The sequence below is a fragment of the Symsagittifera roscoffensis genome, chromosome 3, assembly GCF_963678635.1.
Source record: "Symsagittifera roscoffensis chromosome 3, txSymRosc1.1, whole genome shotgun sequence".
Classification (NCBI taxonomy): Eukaryota; Metazoa; Xenacoelomorpha; order Acoela; family Convolutidae; genus Symsagittifera; species Symsagittifera roscoffensis.
The window spans coordinates 68,716,788-68,733,353 of record NC_087064.1 but is presented as its reverse complement, the minus strand read 5'-3'; the positions used below and the strand labels follow the sequence as shown (position 1 = coordinate 68,733,353).

Genomic DNA, 16,566 nt, shown 5'->3' with positions numbered 1-16,566 from the left:
AATATTTGAATGACGAGAAGACTCGCAAAGCTATCAATGAACCCCTATTCACAAGACTGACTACAATTTAGAAGGAATTTCACAAGGTGGAGTTGCTAAAATCTACAATTAAGCACAGAGAACCCGGTATTTTTGGTTTCTGTGTACTGCACTATGCAAAACTGAGATTGTTGGAGCTCTTCTATAAGTTAATCAATAATTTCAGTGTTTTGCGTAAGTTTGAAGAACTGCAAAATGCATGCAGATTTGCTTTACTCAGCTCTGGCTGAGCATAACTTATGAACATACTTTTGAAGTTTCCAGAGAAAAAACTCATTTTTGTGCAAAAATATTTCCATTGCCGTACCACTTGAACCCAAAAGCATGTTCTAGTATTTCCAAGTTATATTCTAAGCATTGATAATGACCATTGATAATTACCAATTAGATGAAGCGCGCGAGTGCAAAAAATATGGTTTTCTACACAAAAAAGTCAAAACTACCCTTTTTCTCACCCTTTTCCTATCATGGTACTCACACTGAAACCTCACCATTTATCTTCAGTGTCCAAATATTTTGTAGACTCTATACCCTATTTTTATTACATAGCGAGAACGACCTGAACTTTATAATGTATCTTAACTTACGACTAATATTGAAAATGGATCTGTTCTCCGATCAGATCTATTCTCCGGTATCCTTAGTAATCAAACAAAAAGCGAATGAAGTCTATTTTCTCTAGTTCAAATAAAGAATAAAGCTACTTTTCTTCAGTTCAAATCTTCGACAAGAAGCAAGCGGCTTGTCTTGAGTTTTCTTTTTTTTTCTCTAGTTAATCGCTGGTGCTGTGAAGGTCACCTCAGTACACTGATTTTCATGGCCGAACAAAAAGCTTACATCAAAAAACTTAGGATGTATATTATATGTATATAATCTATATAAGTACATGGTTAAATATTTCAGGATGGATAACAATCGCTTTAGCATTCGTTTGTCTAATTTTCATTATGAGAGGGAAACAATTTTTTGATCCAGTCGCGGACCAGCTTCAGTTCTCTGGCGTAGCTCCTTCCACTTCTCTTAGTGACCTTGTCTTGTTCGGATCGTATTAGTTTCAAGCCAATTGCGGTCGATTCCTTCCACTCCACATCTTTATCAGTCATCATTCGCACTTTCCTCACCTGTGTTAAAAATTACATATCAATATGCTCGTACTCTCGAAAAGTTTCCGATCACTTTCAAATAAGAATGCGGACCAGGGGCGGACTTAAAAGGGGGGGGGGGGGCGGGGGGCTTGGACGGACGCCTCCACCCCTCAGGGATTCGACCGCCTGCCGACCCAAAAGGTCCCCCTTTGATACTTTTTCAGAAATCCATTTTTTTCAAAAAGTTCCCAAAAACGGCTTTTTAACAGTTTTTTCCAAAAATTTGCCTGCGGCGCACAAAGTTTCACCAAAATAGGGGCAAAACAGTGCTTTGGGAGAGCTCGAAAAATCAATTTGGTCGACCTAAAAAAAAAGGTCGTCAAAATTTTGGAAAATTTTTTGAAAATCCGCCCCCCCCCCCCCCTCGAGAAAATCCTAGATCCGCCCCTGATGCGGACCAATTAGTTTTTAACTCGTTTAACGTACTCGATAGTCTAACAAAAAAGGAAGTGTGGCTTGTTCTACTTCAACTTTTTTCAGCAAGATTAGTCGGTTGCTGTGCAAGAAGCACTGAATGATCCGACCACGCTGATTAAGGATAAGAAATTCAAAAATATAGATAAATTTTTATAAAAGATTAGAAAAAAATGGAAAAATTGAAATTTTGCCTAATATAGCTTTTTTCTGGGAAATACTATTGGATGGACTGTGGCAGGGTCGGGCAGCTAAATCTGGATGTTTTGAAAACCCTTTGGGTGCCAGGGTGTCGAACTCCTGAACGGGGAGCGCCCCCCCCCCCTTAATTCGCTACTAGATGGAATCATAGCTAAAATAACGTTACTATTGTAGTAATATTGAATTAAAACTTAGTACCTCATTGCGTGTTTTTCTTAAGCTCGCCTGTCATTAAGGCTGAGAAACGAAAAAAAAATGAACCCTTTTTTCTACATTAAAGTTGTTTTTGGAAATTTGATGCGAATCAAGACGAATAGGGCTTTTATGTGCTTCTCAATTTGCTTTGGAGTTTTCTTGGGGTATTCAAAAATGAGAGAAAAAAGTACAACTAGAGTCATTCATAACTTCTTCTCTTTGTTTCGATCGCATACTGTTTCAGAGAGCGCAAGAAAAGATATATCATTAATTCAGATCTCTAAGTATGCATCAAACGCTATTACCGCCGAGCAGCGGACCTATTGATTGCAATAACTTTTGCCACCACGGTTAATTATTTTATATTTTTGTTAATATTGGCCTGAGGCATTCTTGACTGCAATTTGGATTTGAACTACACTTTTTATTGACGTTTTGGGGTAATAATAGAACTGACAGAAGAATATGGCAGTGACTTTGGCAAGTTAGACTAAATATCAAGAGAGTTGGGAAAAATATAAACAGATCACAAGACAGAGAAGATAAACTTCATAAAACTCTCGATCGAACAAGAACTGCTAAAAAATTTGCAACTAGCAAAATTTTCTAGCAAAGACTAGAAAAAAATACTGTATTTAAATTTCATTCCGCTTAACTATATTATAATCTCAATTGTGTACTTTTCAAATAAAAAAATACTATTTAATCGGGACTCAAATTTTAATAATCCTGATTGCAGACTCACAACAGTGAAAACAAAATGTATTTCCGCATCAGAAAAATTTCTTACAAAACTTTAAGGCTCAGATAAAAACTAGACTAAAAAGTCTAATGACATCAGGTCAAACTGCAAGATAGGCCTCTAAATTAATAGTAGCAAGAGATAGTTTGCAAAAAAACAATCCAAAAATAATTGAAAAAATCTGATCGAATAAATCCATTTGTTGTTCTTTAATTACACTCAAAAGTTTTCCAATACAATAATTTTATGTTGATACGATCAGATAACAGGATCAAAAAATAACAGAAAAAAGACGACGAGCAAGTCAGCGACTATAGAAGAACAACTGCATGTTCAGGCCGGAGAAGACACAAAACGAAATTGATGGATCATGGCTGAAAGAAGAAAAATGGACAGTTACGATCGAGAATTTGTTCGCACATACAATAAGGTGAGTCAATTTATGGAGTGGAAAAGATGATCTTGCCGAGTAAAAGCATAATTGGAAACTTTTACAAACGCGCAGATAAAGGGGCAGAGAAAAGTGGGAACAAACAACAAACTGAAAAAACCGACAACAGGTAATCCACATAGTTTTACGAAGACTTCATCAAAGAAACTCAAGAGTATAGTGACCATACTGGCAAGGCCGAAGTGCTTACCGAAAATAAATCTCAATTAAGCTCAGGACTGAGTCAACGACATAATTCCATAGAAACGTTGTTGCATGCCAGCAACCAAATCAAGGACCTCGAAAACTAGCAACTGATAGAAAGAATAGCATAATCAGAGATGAAAAACTGTAAAATGAATCAAGGAGTTTCTGAGCAATAGTCGAAAATGAATATCACTAACGCAGAAGAAGCAGCACGGCTAACTGAGAAGCTTTGTGAAATGAGAAGTTTTTCGTATGACAAAAAACAATGGGAACTCGCAAGTGTCAGAAGCAAAAGATACACGTTTCCACATAGAAAAACTATCATATATGACGAAGTAGGTCCGGAAAAGACCTACACAAATCACTGGTTAAAATTATCAAACCAAAGAGATGGGCAGAAGCTAGAGTCAAAAGCAAGGTTTAAACCTGGAGAACCAAGTAAATCACACGAAGAGCGAACTCATGACAGATACACCGAAGAACTAAATACAGAGTTTAGGCAATGGAATTTACCAAAACCTAGGCCACCAAAAGTAAAGTTAGAAACACTTTTTGGTGATCCACTGGAATGGCTAGAATGGTCAGGATTCTTCACAGCAACAGTGCATGCATAACGCGAACATAACAAAAAGCAATATTGCTTGGTTGATTCCGACTTCTCTGATGGGTCAATAAACTACGATCAATAAAGAATACAAAAGAAGATATCCGCATGTATTGATTCTAACCAGCCAGAAAACTCCGCAGTCCGAAATCAAAAAATTAATTGGTTAGGATAACTTCAGTTTGATAAGACCAACAGAATACAAAAATCTGAGCAAGAAAAGTCCATGACAAGAACAAGTCAAGGTGAAAAAACTCGTTGTATGAGATTTCTATATCCATTTATATCCAGATATCGAAAATAAAAGCGACAAAATAGTGATATACAAATATAACAGACATATATTTGGAGCCAGAAGTTCACCAATTTGTGCAAATTATGCTCTGGAAAAATCAATGGATATTGACAACTTACAAGAAATGCTCAATCATTTCTACATGGATGATTTCATATCCTCAAGCAATAATAAAACATAAGCCGAAAACCTCAAAAAACAGTAGCTAGAAGTTTAAGTAAAAGGAGTTTCAAGCTGGCAAAACTTCAAAGTAACATCGCAGAGTTATCTGAAGAAAAGAAAACATCAACTCTGGGAATCAAATGAAACATAAAATTAGAGAGTTCAGCAGTCTTTCGAACGAAGGATAACCCAGTCGAAGGATTCTCAGAAAAAAATTGCTTAGCGTCGTTTCTTCACTATTTGATCCACTAGGACTGTTGCCAACCTTCAACATTCGGATAAGGAAGATATTGAAGAGACAAAACAAATATTGAATAGACAAAACAATTCCGGAAAACATTGCTAAAAAGTCTAAGTGTTGGAGAAAAAACTTACACAAATCAAAAACATTGAAATCATGAGAAACTACTTCAGTTCCATTCCAACAGAGTATGATCTCCACGTGTTCGCTGATCCTTCACTTGAAGGACTATGTGCGGTAGGTTGATTTTGTGCTTCAGAGTAAGATGGCACTTAAAAAGTATCTTTTGCTAATGGAAAAACGAGAATTTGCGCCAAAGAAATAAATAAGCATACCACCTACAGAGCTGCAAGAGTGATAGCCTAAGAATTGAAAACAATATACTGGAAACACATAGAAACACTGTGAATAAAGTCTACATGTGTTCAGGTTCCAGCACAGTATTAGCTTAGTTGTCTTCTGAAAAGAAATTGACGATCTTTGTAGCAAATGAGTTTCAATGAGTCTGAAGGATTCTCGACACCACAGCAAATAATACATGGAGACATCTTATAGGAGAAAGGAATCCGACAAATCTAGGCACAAAATGACTGACAATAGCTCAAACATTTCAAACTACTTGGTTTCATGGGCCGACCTGGATAAAATTTGAAGAGGAATGGCCGAAGAGAGTGAACTTCAAAAATGATGAAGTGAAAAAAGGTTATTGAAAAAACATATAGTCAATTACAATTATTAAACCTTTGATCGATTGAAATAGGTTTAAGAAGTTTAAACGACTTCAAATCTCAATTTCTTATGTATTGAAAACAATACCAAAATAGAAACTCGAGTGTAACAGTTGAAGAGAAGCAGCATGTTACGAAAACTATCTCAGATGTGTTAGACAAGAAAGTTTCAATAAACACATCTGGAAAAATTGAATCCACTCATTGATGCAGAAGGGTTGATGAGAGCAAGAGGCAGATTGATAAAGTCAAAAGACTTCTCATTTACACAAAAGCATTCATTTATTTTGTATTCAAAACACAGTGTAACTGTAATTTTCATGCGGAGTGAACATCTGGAAAATCATTACATTGGAATCAGACAATTTATAAGCATGGTTCAGGAGACTTATCAGTCTTTTGGTGCAAGAAACAAACTCACACAAATCAAGGCTAATTGTGTACCCTGTAGAATATCATCACAGAGGGTTGAGTCTCCACTCATGGCTGACTTACCTGAGTTCAGGATGGATTTCACAAGAACCTTCACAAATACTGGTGTAGAGTACTTTGGACTTTTTAATGTAAAAATGAGGAGATTGTTAGAAAAAAGATGAATATGTCTGATAACTTGTCTTACATGAGAGCCGTGCATCTTGAAGTTGCTCATGATTTGTCAACCGAATCCTTGTGAAACAGCTTGTTTCGATTCCTCGCTCGAAGAGATAAACCAGATCTTATCATGAGCGACAAAAGAACGAATTTTGTTAGAGCGATTAATCACTTACAAGAAGAAATTTAATTATAGTCACCGAAAATTGAAGAATCAATGGCAAAACGACACATTGAATGGAGGTTTAATCCACCAAATGAGTTTAGCTTTGGGGGTGTATGGAAACGACTAGTGAGAAGTTCAAAAAAAGCAATTTATTTTGTCATGGGAAAACAAAAGATAACAGAGGACGTTTTGACCACAACTGTCTGCATAGTTGAAGTTATAGTAAACCAAAGACATCTCACATCAGTTTCGGATGACATTGATAGTTACGTAGCGATTACCTCAAAGCATTTCTTGAATGGATCATCAGAATCGGAAATGTTCCGAATGTACTCGAAAAAGTATGAACGTCATCGGAAGCTGAAAAAAATGCTTTTCAGATCTGGCGCAGGCTTAAAAAAAACTGCATCCCGATGCATTTGGCAAGAAACAAATGGTTCAAAAATCAGAAAACACAATTCCAAGAAGGTGAAGTTGAACGAATTGTAGACCCACAAGTATTCACAAACAATTTCACGTTAAATATCTGAAAAACAGTTACTCGAATGGTTACCATGAAGCGGAAATCACTTTCATTGGATTATCTGGTTTAAGGGTTAACTGTTGGAAAGATAAGGTTAATACCCAATATTTGCAGAAATTCACTCATATTGCAATACAGTGTGGCGCAAGCGATGCCTGCGATCATCCTAGACAGGAGTTTCTGAAACAAAAAAGGCGCGTGAAATCGCAAAAGCGATGACGGAATGGGTTGACAAAATACCCCACTCACGGATTCTCGTTTAAATTGTTCTACCAAGAGAATTGTGGCAAGCAAAAACAATTGTTTTCAAAAATTTCCTCGAGAAAAAGTTTCGAAAATTTTTTAAATTATGCGACGATATTGGTAGAACTACCAATCAAACACGGACCATGTTCACTACAGTTATCACACGCACTATGCGATAATATCCCAACTAATGCAAATAATTAATGTTTGGCATGAACAGTTTGTTTGTCTGGTTTGGCCGCTGGCATTCAGGATAAACATTCTTACTCAGAATATTTTATTAAGATTAGATTATAATGAATGAAATATTTCTTTATAAATATTTGGTTAATTCAAAGTTTTAATATAACCATTTATTTATTTAATCTTATTTTGTTTTTTTTTTGATGCCAAAAAAGGGCCGACTATTACCGACTATTATCACTGTGATGCAATGCTGGAATTGAGAGGTGTTTATTGCGCTGCTCTTTGACAATTAGACTAAATAACAACAGAAATGGGAAAGAAATCGGAACAGATCACAAGACAGAAAAGAGGGACTAAAACTTGATGCAATTCTCGATCGAACTAGAACTGCTACGAAATTTGCAGTTGGCAAAACTTTCTAGCAAAGGCTAGAAAAAAATACTAATTATTTTTTGTTCCGCTGATTTATATTATAATTTCAATTGTGTACGTTTCAAATCAATAAAAAAGTACCATTTAATCGGGACTCAATTTTTATTAACCCTGATTGCAGACTCACAACAGTGAAAATAAATTGTAATACCGCATCAAAAATTTTTTCCTAAAAAATATCACCTCTATGATAAATAATTAGACTACAAAAACATCAGGTCACATTGTGAGGTAGGCCTCTAAAATTATTTAGCCAACACAATTTTAACTGGTTATCGACCAAACGTACGAGCTTCAGCGATTGAAAAATTCGAAAAAAAAATAATTATCTGAGAGACTTAAAATATCACAAAAGTTGTCGCATCAATTAGTATGTTTTTTGACTTGAAACTTTACATTGAAGCTAAAAAACTTTTAAACTTAGTTATGTCTCAATGGTTCCAGACTGAAGCAAAAAAAAAACCAACTTAGTTATGTCTCAATGACTCCCATTGAAACAAAAATTGTTCAAACTTAGTTTTGTCTCAATGACATACAATTGAAACTAAGTTTCCACCGTTCAATTAAGTTGATATATTTGGCGCTACAATCGAAGTATCTAAACATCTCAATTTTCATTCCTTTATCTTCAATCTTATATATTTTTTATAAATTTCTTGAAAATAGTAGCAATCACCTTAACACGGAGTAGCACTGTGCACCCTTGGTCTGAGTCATCAGAGTCAATTTCTTTCACCCAATATTTCGTTTCCAAAATCCGTTTTATGCAGCACACTCGCCAATCTTCAGTTCCATAGGGAAGTTTGTTGGAGGAGCTACTGGACGAGTCTTCAGAACATCTGTTGAGCACCTCTTGGATACCTTCAGGTAGAACTTGCCTCTCTTTGAGAACTAAACTTGCACGCCATTCTAGAGGAGCAGCGCTCAGCTCACTGATGTTCAAAAATCCAAGTTGTTTCATAACCTTAACAGGTTTTTGAGCAGCATTGTTTGGCGCACATTCAGCTGTGCTTTCAATTTTGAGCGCTGATTCTGTTGGTGAAGCTTCATGGGTCATCCTATTATAAGCATCATCTAATATTTGCAAGGCATCGCGTGTTTGGTTACTGGTTTTGTCGCCCGATTTCAGCAATTTTTTCTTCTTGAAGTGAGTCATTTTGACATCCTTTTTGTCGACATTGTCGAGAACATCTCCAAGTGTTTCAGCACTGAGGATAGCTGAAATGAGTTCACTTTTCTTTTTTTCCTTGATTTCTGCTGCTTGATGATTTTCAGCTATTTCGACACTCATAGTCGCCCGTTTTTCGCGTAGACGTGCAAAAGTTACTAACATATCCCGCTTGGGATACAAGTCTGAAACTTCTTCGAACTCCAACATCTCAAACTGCTTCATTAAATGTCCCTCATGGGTGAAATAATCAGGGTTCAAAATAGGAGCAAATTCTGGTATCAGACCATGTTTATTCGAGAGGTAATAATTTTGGGTAACCAGGTTTTTTTTCTCGAGGATTCTGTTTGTTTGTTTGTTTTTAATTTTCCGGAACACTATCTTTCCGGGCCTGGTGTGGAAACTCAGTTTAGTGTTTGCGTATTGCGGGAAGTTACTCAACACGTGGTCAAAAAGTGACTCAACATTTTCCTCTGAGAAATCAAAAAAGAATGTAAAGTGATCGTGAAACCTGGCATCGAATGTGATTGGTTGAAACTCATCGGGAATTTCGGTTTGAACAAACTTCAAAGCAGTGAAAAGTTTTTGTTCCTCTTGTTCTTCGCGTTGTTGTTTTGGAACCAGTACAGATTCAGATGAGTCTCGTTTAAGCCTCCGCAGCTTGATCGAATCGAAACTTGAAGCGGTTGGGTCGAATGCGGTTGCAAAAAATTGCAACTTGGAGTGAGCTAATTTTTGCTCCACTTAACAAAACATGATTAAAACAATTTAAAACAAGGATATACGGTTACTGTGCAAGTAGCAAGGAATGTTCCGACCATAGTCTTAGAAAAAAAATACAACAAAGTTTTTTCAAATTATTGTTGTTTTTTTTGGAGTGGCGTGATAAAAGGAACTGAAGAAAAAGTTGAGGATTAGGTATATTCGACAGCCATACTGAAACAAGCAAATTGAAAAACTGTTTTTCTAGGAAAATTACTAGAAAAAACTGAAAAAAAAATCAACAATTTTTTTTTTTAATTTTTAATAGTTTTGATTCCAAAAAGGCGCTTAAATACTCATACTAAACTAACGTCACCAGTGTAGGACTAAGTTTTCACATTTGATATTAAGCTGTTGTAAGCCTTTAAGCAATACGCATTCGCTCGAAATAAGACGAAAAATCAAAAATTACGAACCAGTTTTTCTCCGACACTTTTATGTGATATATCACTCAACTCTCTCCCATGATTAATGGTGGTAGCTGATTTAATAATGGTAGTGGAAAACAAAAAAACTAAAACAGACCCACCGGAATGCAAAATTCCTCTCCATTTTTCATGGTCGGAACAAAAAACACTATTAAAAATGGTTGAGGATTATAACTCTTGAAAGCATTATAGAAAAAGTTACAATAAAAGGAAGAAAGCCAGTTTTTAATAGCTCGATTCAAAAAATCTCGTACATAACTAAAAATTTCGACACAGGCAAATTGCTGAATTGCAAGGAGACGGGTCTGATCCAGACAATGAACTTAATGGACAATTATGAGAGACAGTTAATCAAACAAAGCAGTTTCAATGTACTCAATTCGAAAACAAGTTATTAGCCGAATATTGAATCACAATTTGTAACAGCAGCTAGTCTTATTTTTGCTTGGTTTAAGAGCAAGCAGTTTCTGAAACATTTATTCCTTTACCGCCAAAATGTTTTTGTTCCGAATTTCGATGCGAAAGTAACGGAATATTTGTGCTCGGGGTGGGTTTTTTTTCTTCAGACAAATTTCGACTTTTGAACTAGCCATTTTTAACGGAATTTTTTTATATCATTCAAAAGGTATTGTTGTCCCGAGCTTAAATTTAAATGATATTTCACCTGTGATCCTTTTTTGTAAAGTTATGAGGGTTTAAAGATTGCCATTTTGGCCAATTTGGGACAATTAACGCGCGATATATTTCGCGCTATTAACGCGTAAGCGGAGAGTTAATCCGTCTTAAACTCGTTCCAAATTGGTTGAAAGAAGCTTATTTGCCATAATTGATTTGTTACAAGGAGCGAAATCTATCCTTTCTACTTTATATGGTGTGTGGGGTGATGATTTTTATTTAAAAAAATTTCAATTTTTAGAAGAAAAAAAATTTCATTTTATTTTAATACATTTAATTTTTTAATGTTATTACTGCTCCATAAAACCTCAAAAGGCAGTCGGAACATTCAGGGCTTCGCCCTGATACGAGCAGTCTTGTTATTTTGATTCTTTAGCTCGTTATTAAGTCCATTATCTGGATCAGACCTGTCTCCTAGTCATTCACCCAATTATTAATGTGTGCGAGAAAAGATTGTTCTAGCGCCGACGACGGACTTGTATTGCCAATCTTTTCCAGCGTTCATAGATAGAATTAAATTATGCTTTTATGTGGTTTTTAACCAGTAACGAGCTAGTTCTTGACTTGAAGGCTAAATGATGCTTATCTTACTCCGAAGAAAACTTGGAATTTTTTTAAGATAAAGGCAAAATAAAAAAACAAACGTTTTTAAAAAGACTTGTTGAAGGATATTTTTGTGTCCTTCTAAGGTGATTTTTTTAAAACCAATGTTTATCAAAAATCTAAAAAAAATAGATTGGAAATGTTATAATCGTCATAACTAATTTTTTAGATTTCCAGAAAAATTATCCCACAGTTCAAATTTTGCATGCAAGTTTTGGTAAGTCGAATAATTTAGAGAAGATCCTTTCGGTTATGCCCCCCCCCCCCTAAATGTTGAAGAATCGAATTCAAATTTCTTTGCAAAATTGGATCGGTATTACTAAGAATTGCTGGCTTTCAATATAGCGCACGCTGAAACGAAGCAAAAAACTCTAGTTAGGCCCCATACAGGCCCTTGTCATTGTTTTTTATATAAATTTCACAAATGAGTCCGCAAGCTTGTTCTGAAAATGCAGTTCGATTTCCATTTTTGCAGTTTTCCGAGTTGACTTAAGGTTCTTGATATCCGTCTTGTGTTTCGTAGTAATATCAATTCAGTTTTCTGTTTTCATCATTTAGGGAGGGGTGGCATAATCAGAAACAGCAGAATTTAGCTAAGTCTGTATCTAAACCTCTATTTGTCTCAGTTTTAGAATCAAAGCATCGAAACTGCGTTTTCCTAGCGCTTAAACAGCTATGTTGAGTCTCTTTTTAACGACTCAAAGAACAATTCAGCTTTTTATTCAGTTCGCGTATAGGTCGGAGATTCCAAAACATTAGGATTTGTTATGTTTTTTATTCAAACAAAGCTCTGCGATCGACGTATTAATTTCTACCAAACATTTTTAAACCCCCTTTGAAGATATCGACTCCCTGACTAAATTATGCTGGATGCGAAAAGTTTGCTTATGGTGCTGACAAGATAACGCGACTTATTTATGCGTGGCAAATTATCCCCTAAATCATTCAAAATTGAATGGAAGCATTCTATCGTTCTACTCAAATTTTCTATTCAAATGTTTGACATTGTCCAAAATTTATGGTTATAAAGAATTAATGGATACCTTTTTCTTTACATTCTCTAAAAGTTTATGTGTTTCAGTTGAATAATTTTTTCTGGTTGTTTGTTTGGATCAGCATGTTTGGCACGTTGGGTATTGCAACCAATCTGTAGTCGGTAGTTTTATAATGACTTTTGAGCTATGGTTGCAAATTCAAATTTTCAGCCCACTTCGGTTAATCAAAAAGTAAAAAAAGATTTGCGACATTCTGAAAAGCTCCTTAGAGTTGCCATTCATCAATTGAACCGTTCTTAGACGGAGTAAGATACCGCTCCCTAATGAAGTGAAAACGCAAGCCGGGCCAAAATAACATCCTCCCCCCAAATCGGTTCAGGGGGGAGGATGTTAACTTGGTTCTGGGTTCGAATTTTTAGCCAATCAGAATAGAGCATTTTATATGCACCGCTAAGTAGAAGTAAATTAAGAAGAACGCTGGGGTGGAGGATCTTAACTTGGTCTATTGGGGAGGGGGAGGAAGAAGTTAACTTGATCCCGCAAGCCAAATTGAGTCAAAACAAAAAATTGAAAGAAAGATTACCTTCTACAAAACCAAAATGGATAAAGTATAGTCGGCTACAGTGCGAGTAGCTTAGAATGTTTTGACCAAAGTCTTTAGAAAACTACTAATTATATTTTTTTCCCAAATTATCTTCAGACCAAAGTCTTTAGAAAACTACGGTTCAGAAAGTTTTTTGTACTAATTTTCCTGACTAGATTATGCTAGTTGTGAAAAATTTGCCTGAGCTGCTGAAAAGATAACACGACTTATTTATGCGTTGCGAATTATCCCCCAAATTTTTCAAAATTGAATGGAAGCATTCTATCGTTCTTCTCAAAATTTCTACTCAGTTGTTTGATATTGTCCAAAATTTGTGGTTGTAAGAAGATATTGGACACCTTTTCCAATATTTTCTCTAAAAGTTTTTGCGTTTCTGTTCTCTTGTTAAAGTATTTTGTCTAGTTGTTTGTTTTGATCACCATGTTTGGCGCATTGGATATTGGAACTAAAATGCAGTCGGTGGTTTTAAAATGACTTTTGAGCTAGGGCTGCAAATTCGAACTTTCAGCCCATTTCTGTTAATCAAAGTGATTTGCGAAATTCTGAAAAATTCCTTTGATTTTTCAATTATTCAATTGAGCCGTACTTAGACGAAGTAAAAAACCGCTCCCTAATAGGGTGAAAACGCAATCCGGACAGAGTTAACATACTCCCCCCCCCCCCCCAAATCCGTTCAGGTGGGGTGAGGTTAACTTGGTTCTGGGTTCGAATTTTCAGCCAATCAGAATGGAGCCTTTTACATGCAGCGCTGAGTAGATTTAAATTTAAACAAACGCTGGGCTGGGGTATCTTAACTTTTTTTGTTTGGGGGGAAGTTAACTTGATCCCGCCAGCCAAAGTGAGTTAAAAGATACAAAAAAGGATCAAAACTCAGCCGAGCTTTGAGTTCCTTGCGATACAAAAATGTAAAAAGAAAAAACTATCCTTAAAACCAAAATGGATCAATAATCGCCGATTACTGTGCAAGCAGCACAGAATGTTCCGACAAAAGTCTTTAGAAAACTACTGTTTAGTGGTTATTTTCCAAATTAGTATAGTTTTTTTTCTGCTTGGCGAGATAAAAGGATCTACCGTAAAAATACAATTTAGGCAGTCATAGTGATACAAGCAAATCGCAGAAAAACATTTGTACAAAAATGACTAGAAAAACTTTTAAAATTTTTTGGTATTTCCAGACTTTGCGGACCGAGGCAATGTGTCCGCGAATTGCGCGACTGAAGGAAAGTTAATCGCGACCAGCGCGAACAAAGGAACACTTACCACGACCGGCGCGACCGAAAGAAATTTAGTCGCAGCAGTGGAAAAGTGAGTCGCGGTGGTCGAAAAATTAGTCGCGGCGGTCAAAAAACTAGTCGCTGCATGGTCGAAAATTAGTCGCGGTGGTCAAAAAATTAGTCGCGGTGGTCGAAAAATTAGTCGCGGCGGTCGAAAAATTAGTCGCGGCGTTCGAAAAACTAGTCGCTGCATGGTCTAATAATGATTCGTGGTGGTCAAAAAATTAGTCGCGGCGGTCGAAAAATTAATCGCGGTGGTCAAAAAATTAGTCGCGTCGGTCGAAAAATTAGTCGCTGCATGGTCTAATAATTAGTTGCGACGGTTAACAAATTAGTCGCGGCATTGTCAGAAAATTAGTCGCGAGGTTCGAAAAATTAGTCGCGGTGGTCAAAAAATTAGTAGCGGCGGTCAAAAACTTCACCGAGACTATTTTTTAGACCAAGCCGCGGCTAACTTTTTGACCATCCTTACCGAGATATTGTATATCCAGAGTTTGTCCACCACTTAAAACCCTGTCCGGACTATGGGTTTTTGGTCGCGCATTTTGCATTTCCGCGACACACAAAGTCGAAAAATGTCAACTACACCGCAAAAAATACCTTCGTGGAGAGAAAAATAGAAGAATATTTGCTGGCTGCTGAAAAAAAAACATAATGCTGCGAACACAGTGCATTAATCAAAACAGGAAAAAAAATCATCTTTCAGTTTTTTCAAAATTCAAAAAACTGAATTTAAAATTTGGCCGAAGAAGGTCCACGATATCATCAATAAGTTATGAAAACTTTTGGCCATCGATTTATATTTCAATTAATGACATTGGATATGAATTTAACAAAACTGCTCGTATCAGGGTGAAACTTTGAATGTTCCGACTGCATTTTAAGGTCTATGAAGCAGTGATAACACGAAAAAATTAGATGTAAAAATAGGAAAAAGTTAAAATTATTATTTTTAATGTGAGTTTTTTGTCAAAATCATCACCCAAACGCAGTATAAAATACAAAGTGATAAATTTCGCTCCTAGTAATAAATCAAATAAGCAAATACGCTTCCATCAACCAATTTGGAACGATTTATAGAACGTGTATTATATCTCCGCTTACGCGTTAATAGCGCGAAATATATCGCGCGTTAATTGTCCCAAATTGGCCAAGATGCCGATCGTTAAACCCCCATATTTTTACGAAAAATGATCACAGGTAAAATATCATTTCAAATTTAAGCTCGGGACAACAATACCTTTTTAATGATATAAAAAGAGTCCGTCAAAAATGGCTAGCTAAAAAGACGAAATATGTCCGAAGAAAAAAACCCACTCCGATCACAAATATTCCGTTACTTTGGTTACCAAAGACGGAAGAATAATAACCCAAGCATGTATATTGGACTCAAAAAACGGTTATTTCCTAATGAAAAAGAATAGACAATTTAATTCAATTTCAAGTTGTCATAATTTGAGATCATCAAAACGCCTTCGCCGACCAAAATTGCATTCAAAAGCGTAGTGGAAATTAAAATTTCGAAATTTGGAAATCATTGCACTCTCAAATCGAAAAACAATGGATCTAAAGACACCGATGCAAGCTACTTTTATTTTGCACCACTAAGAAAGTATGAAAGCTTACTTGATTTAGTAGGTCGACTTGCAGATGTATAAAGAAGCGAAAATAAAAAGTTGAACCAAGTTTAACTATTTAAATACAAGCTGCAAAGCAGTTTCTAATTTTACTTGATTGTCTTTAAGCGCGTCTATGAAGTAAAAAAGAGGTGTTTTAGATTTTGTATATCTGAGAAATCTTGGCATCAAATTTCAATAAATTATAAAACAAAACACTTTAACATACAAAAGCAAGATACATGTTTTAATATTTTTGATAGTTTAACTATTTAAATACAAGCTGCAAAGCAGTTTCTAATTTTACTTGATTGTCTTTAAGCGCGTCTATGAAGTAAAAAAGAGGTGTTTTAGATTTTGTATATCTGAGAAATCTTGGCATCAAAAATCAATAAATTATAAAACAAAACACTTTAACATACAAAAGCAAGATACATGTTTTAATATTTTTGATCTGCGGATTTGAGATGTTCTGACGATACCTAAACTGAAAATATTATTTTTCAGATTTGCCAATATCAAAAAAGGACAAACAATGTTATTACTCTGTGCTGAACAATTGTACATTTATAACCAATTCTTTTCGAAACAGCTGTGCTATCGTGGCAAAATTACTATGTTATTGACTGCAAACCAGTTGCAGCTGGTGGTGTTGGTTGAAAAGGTCGAAAAAAGCTCGCACCGAAGTTTCATGGATAAAATCGGTTATAATGGAACTTTGCTGACTAAAATTTTGTCTATATAATCAAGGATCATGGCAAGTTAGTCAACGTGAGAGATTTTTAATCAATTTTATGTGATATATTTCGAAAAACAAAATCTCATAAAATCCATTATAATCGATTATATTTCATCTTTGTTTTCATTATAATCGATTATTTTTTGTACAAAAAA

At 35.6% G+C, this 16,566-nt stretch overlaps 1 protein-coding gene across 1 annotated transcript; it reads right to left on the bottom strand.

The window, feature by feature from the left end:
• Positions 1–886: 886 nt before the first annotated feature.
• LOC134842231 (uncharacterized) lies at positions 887–15,832 on the bottom strand. The gene is made up of 3 exons (XM_063858474.1): positions 15,683–15,832; positions 8,224–9,458; positions 887–1,160 (listed from the first exon to the last, which is right to left on the bottom strand). Coding segments are annotated over exons 1-3 (1,422 nt in total). The 5' UTR covers positions 15,684–15,832; the 3' UTR covers positions 887–974.
• Between the last annotated feature and the right edge of the window lie 734 nt (positions 15,833–16,566).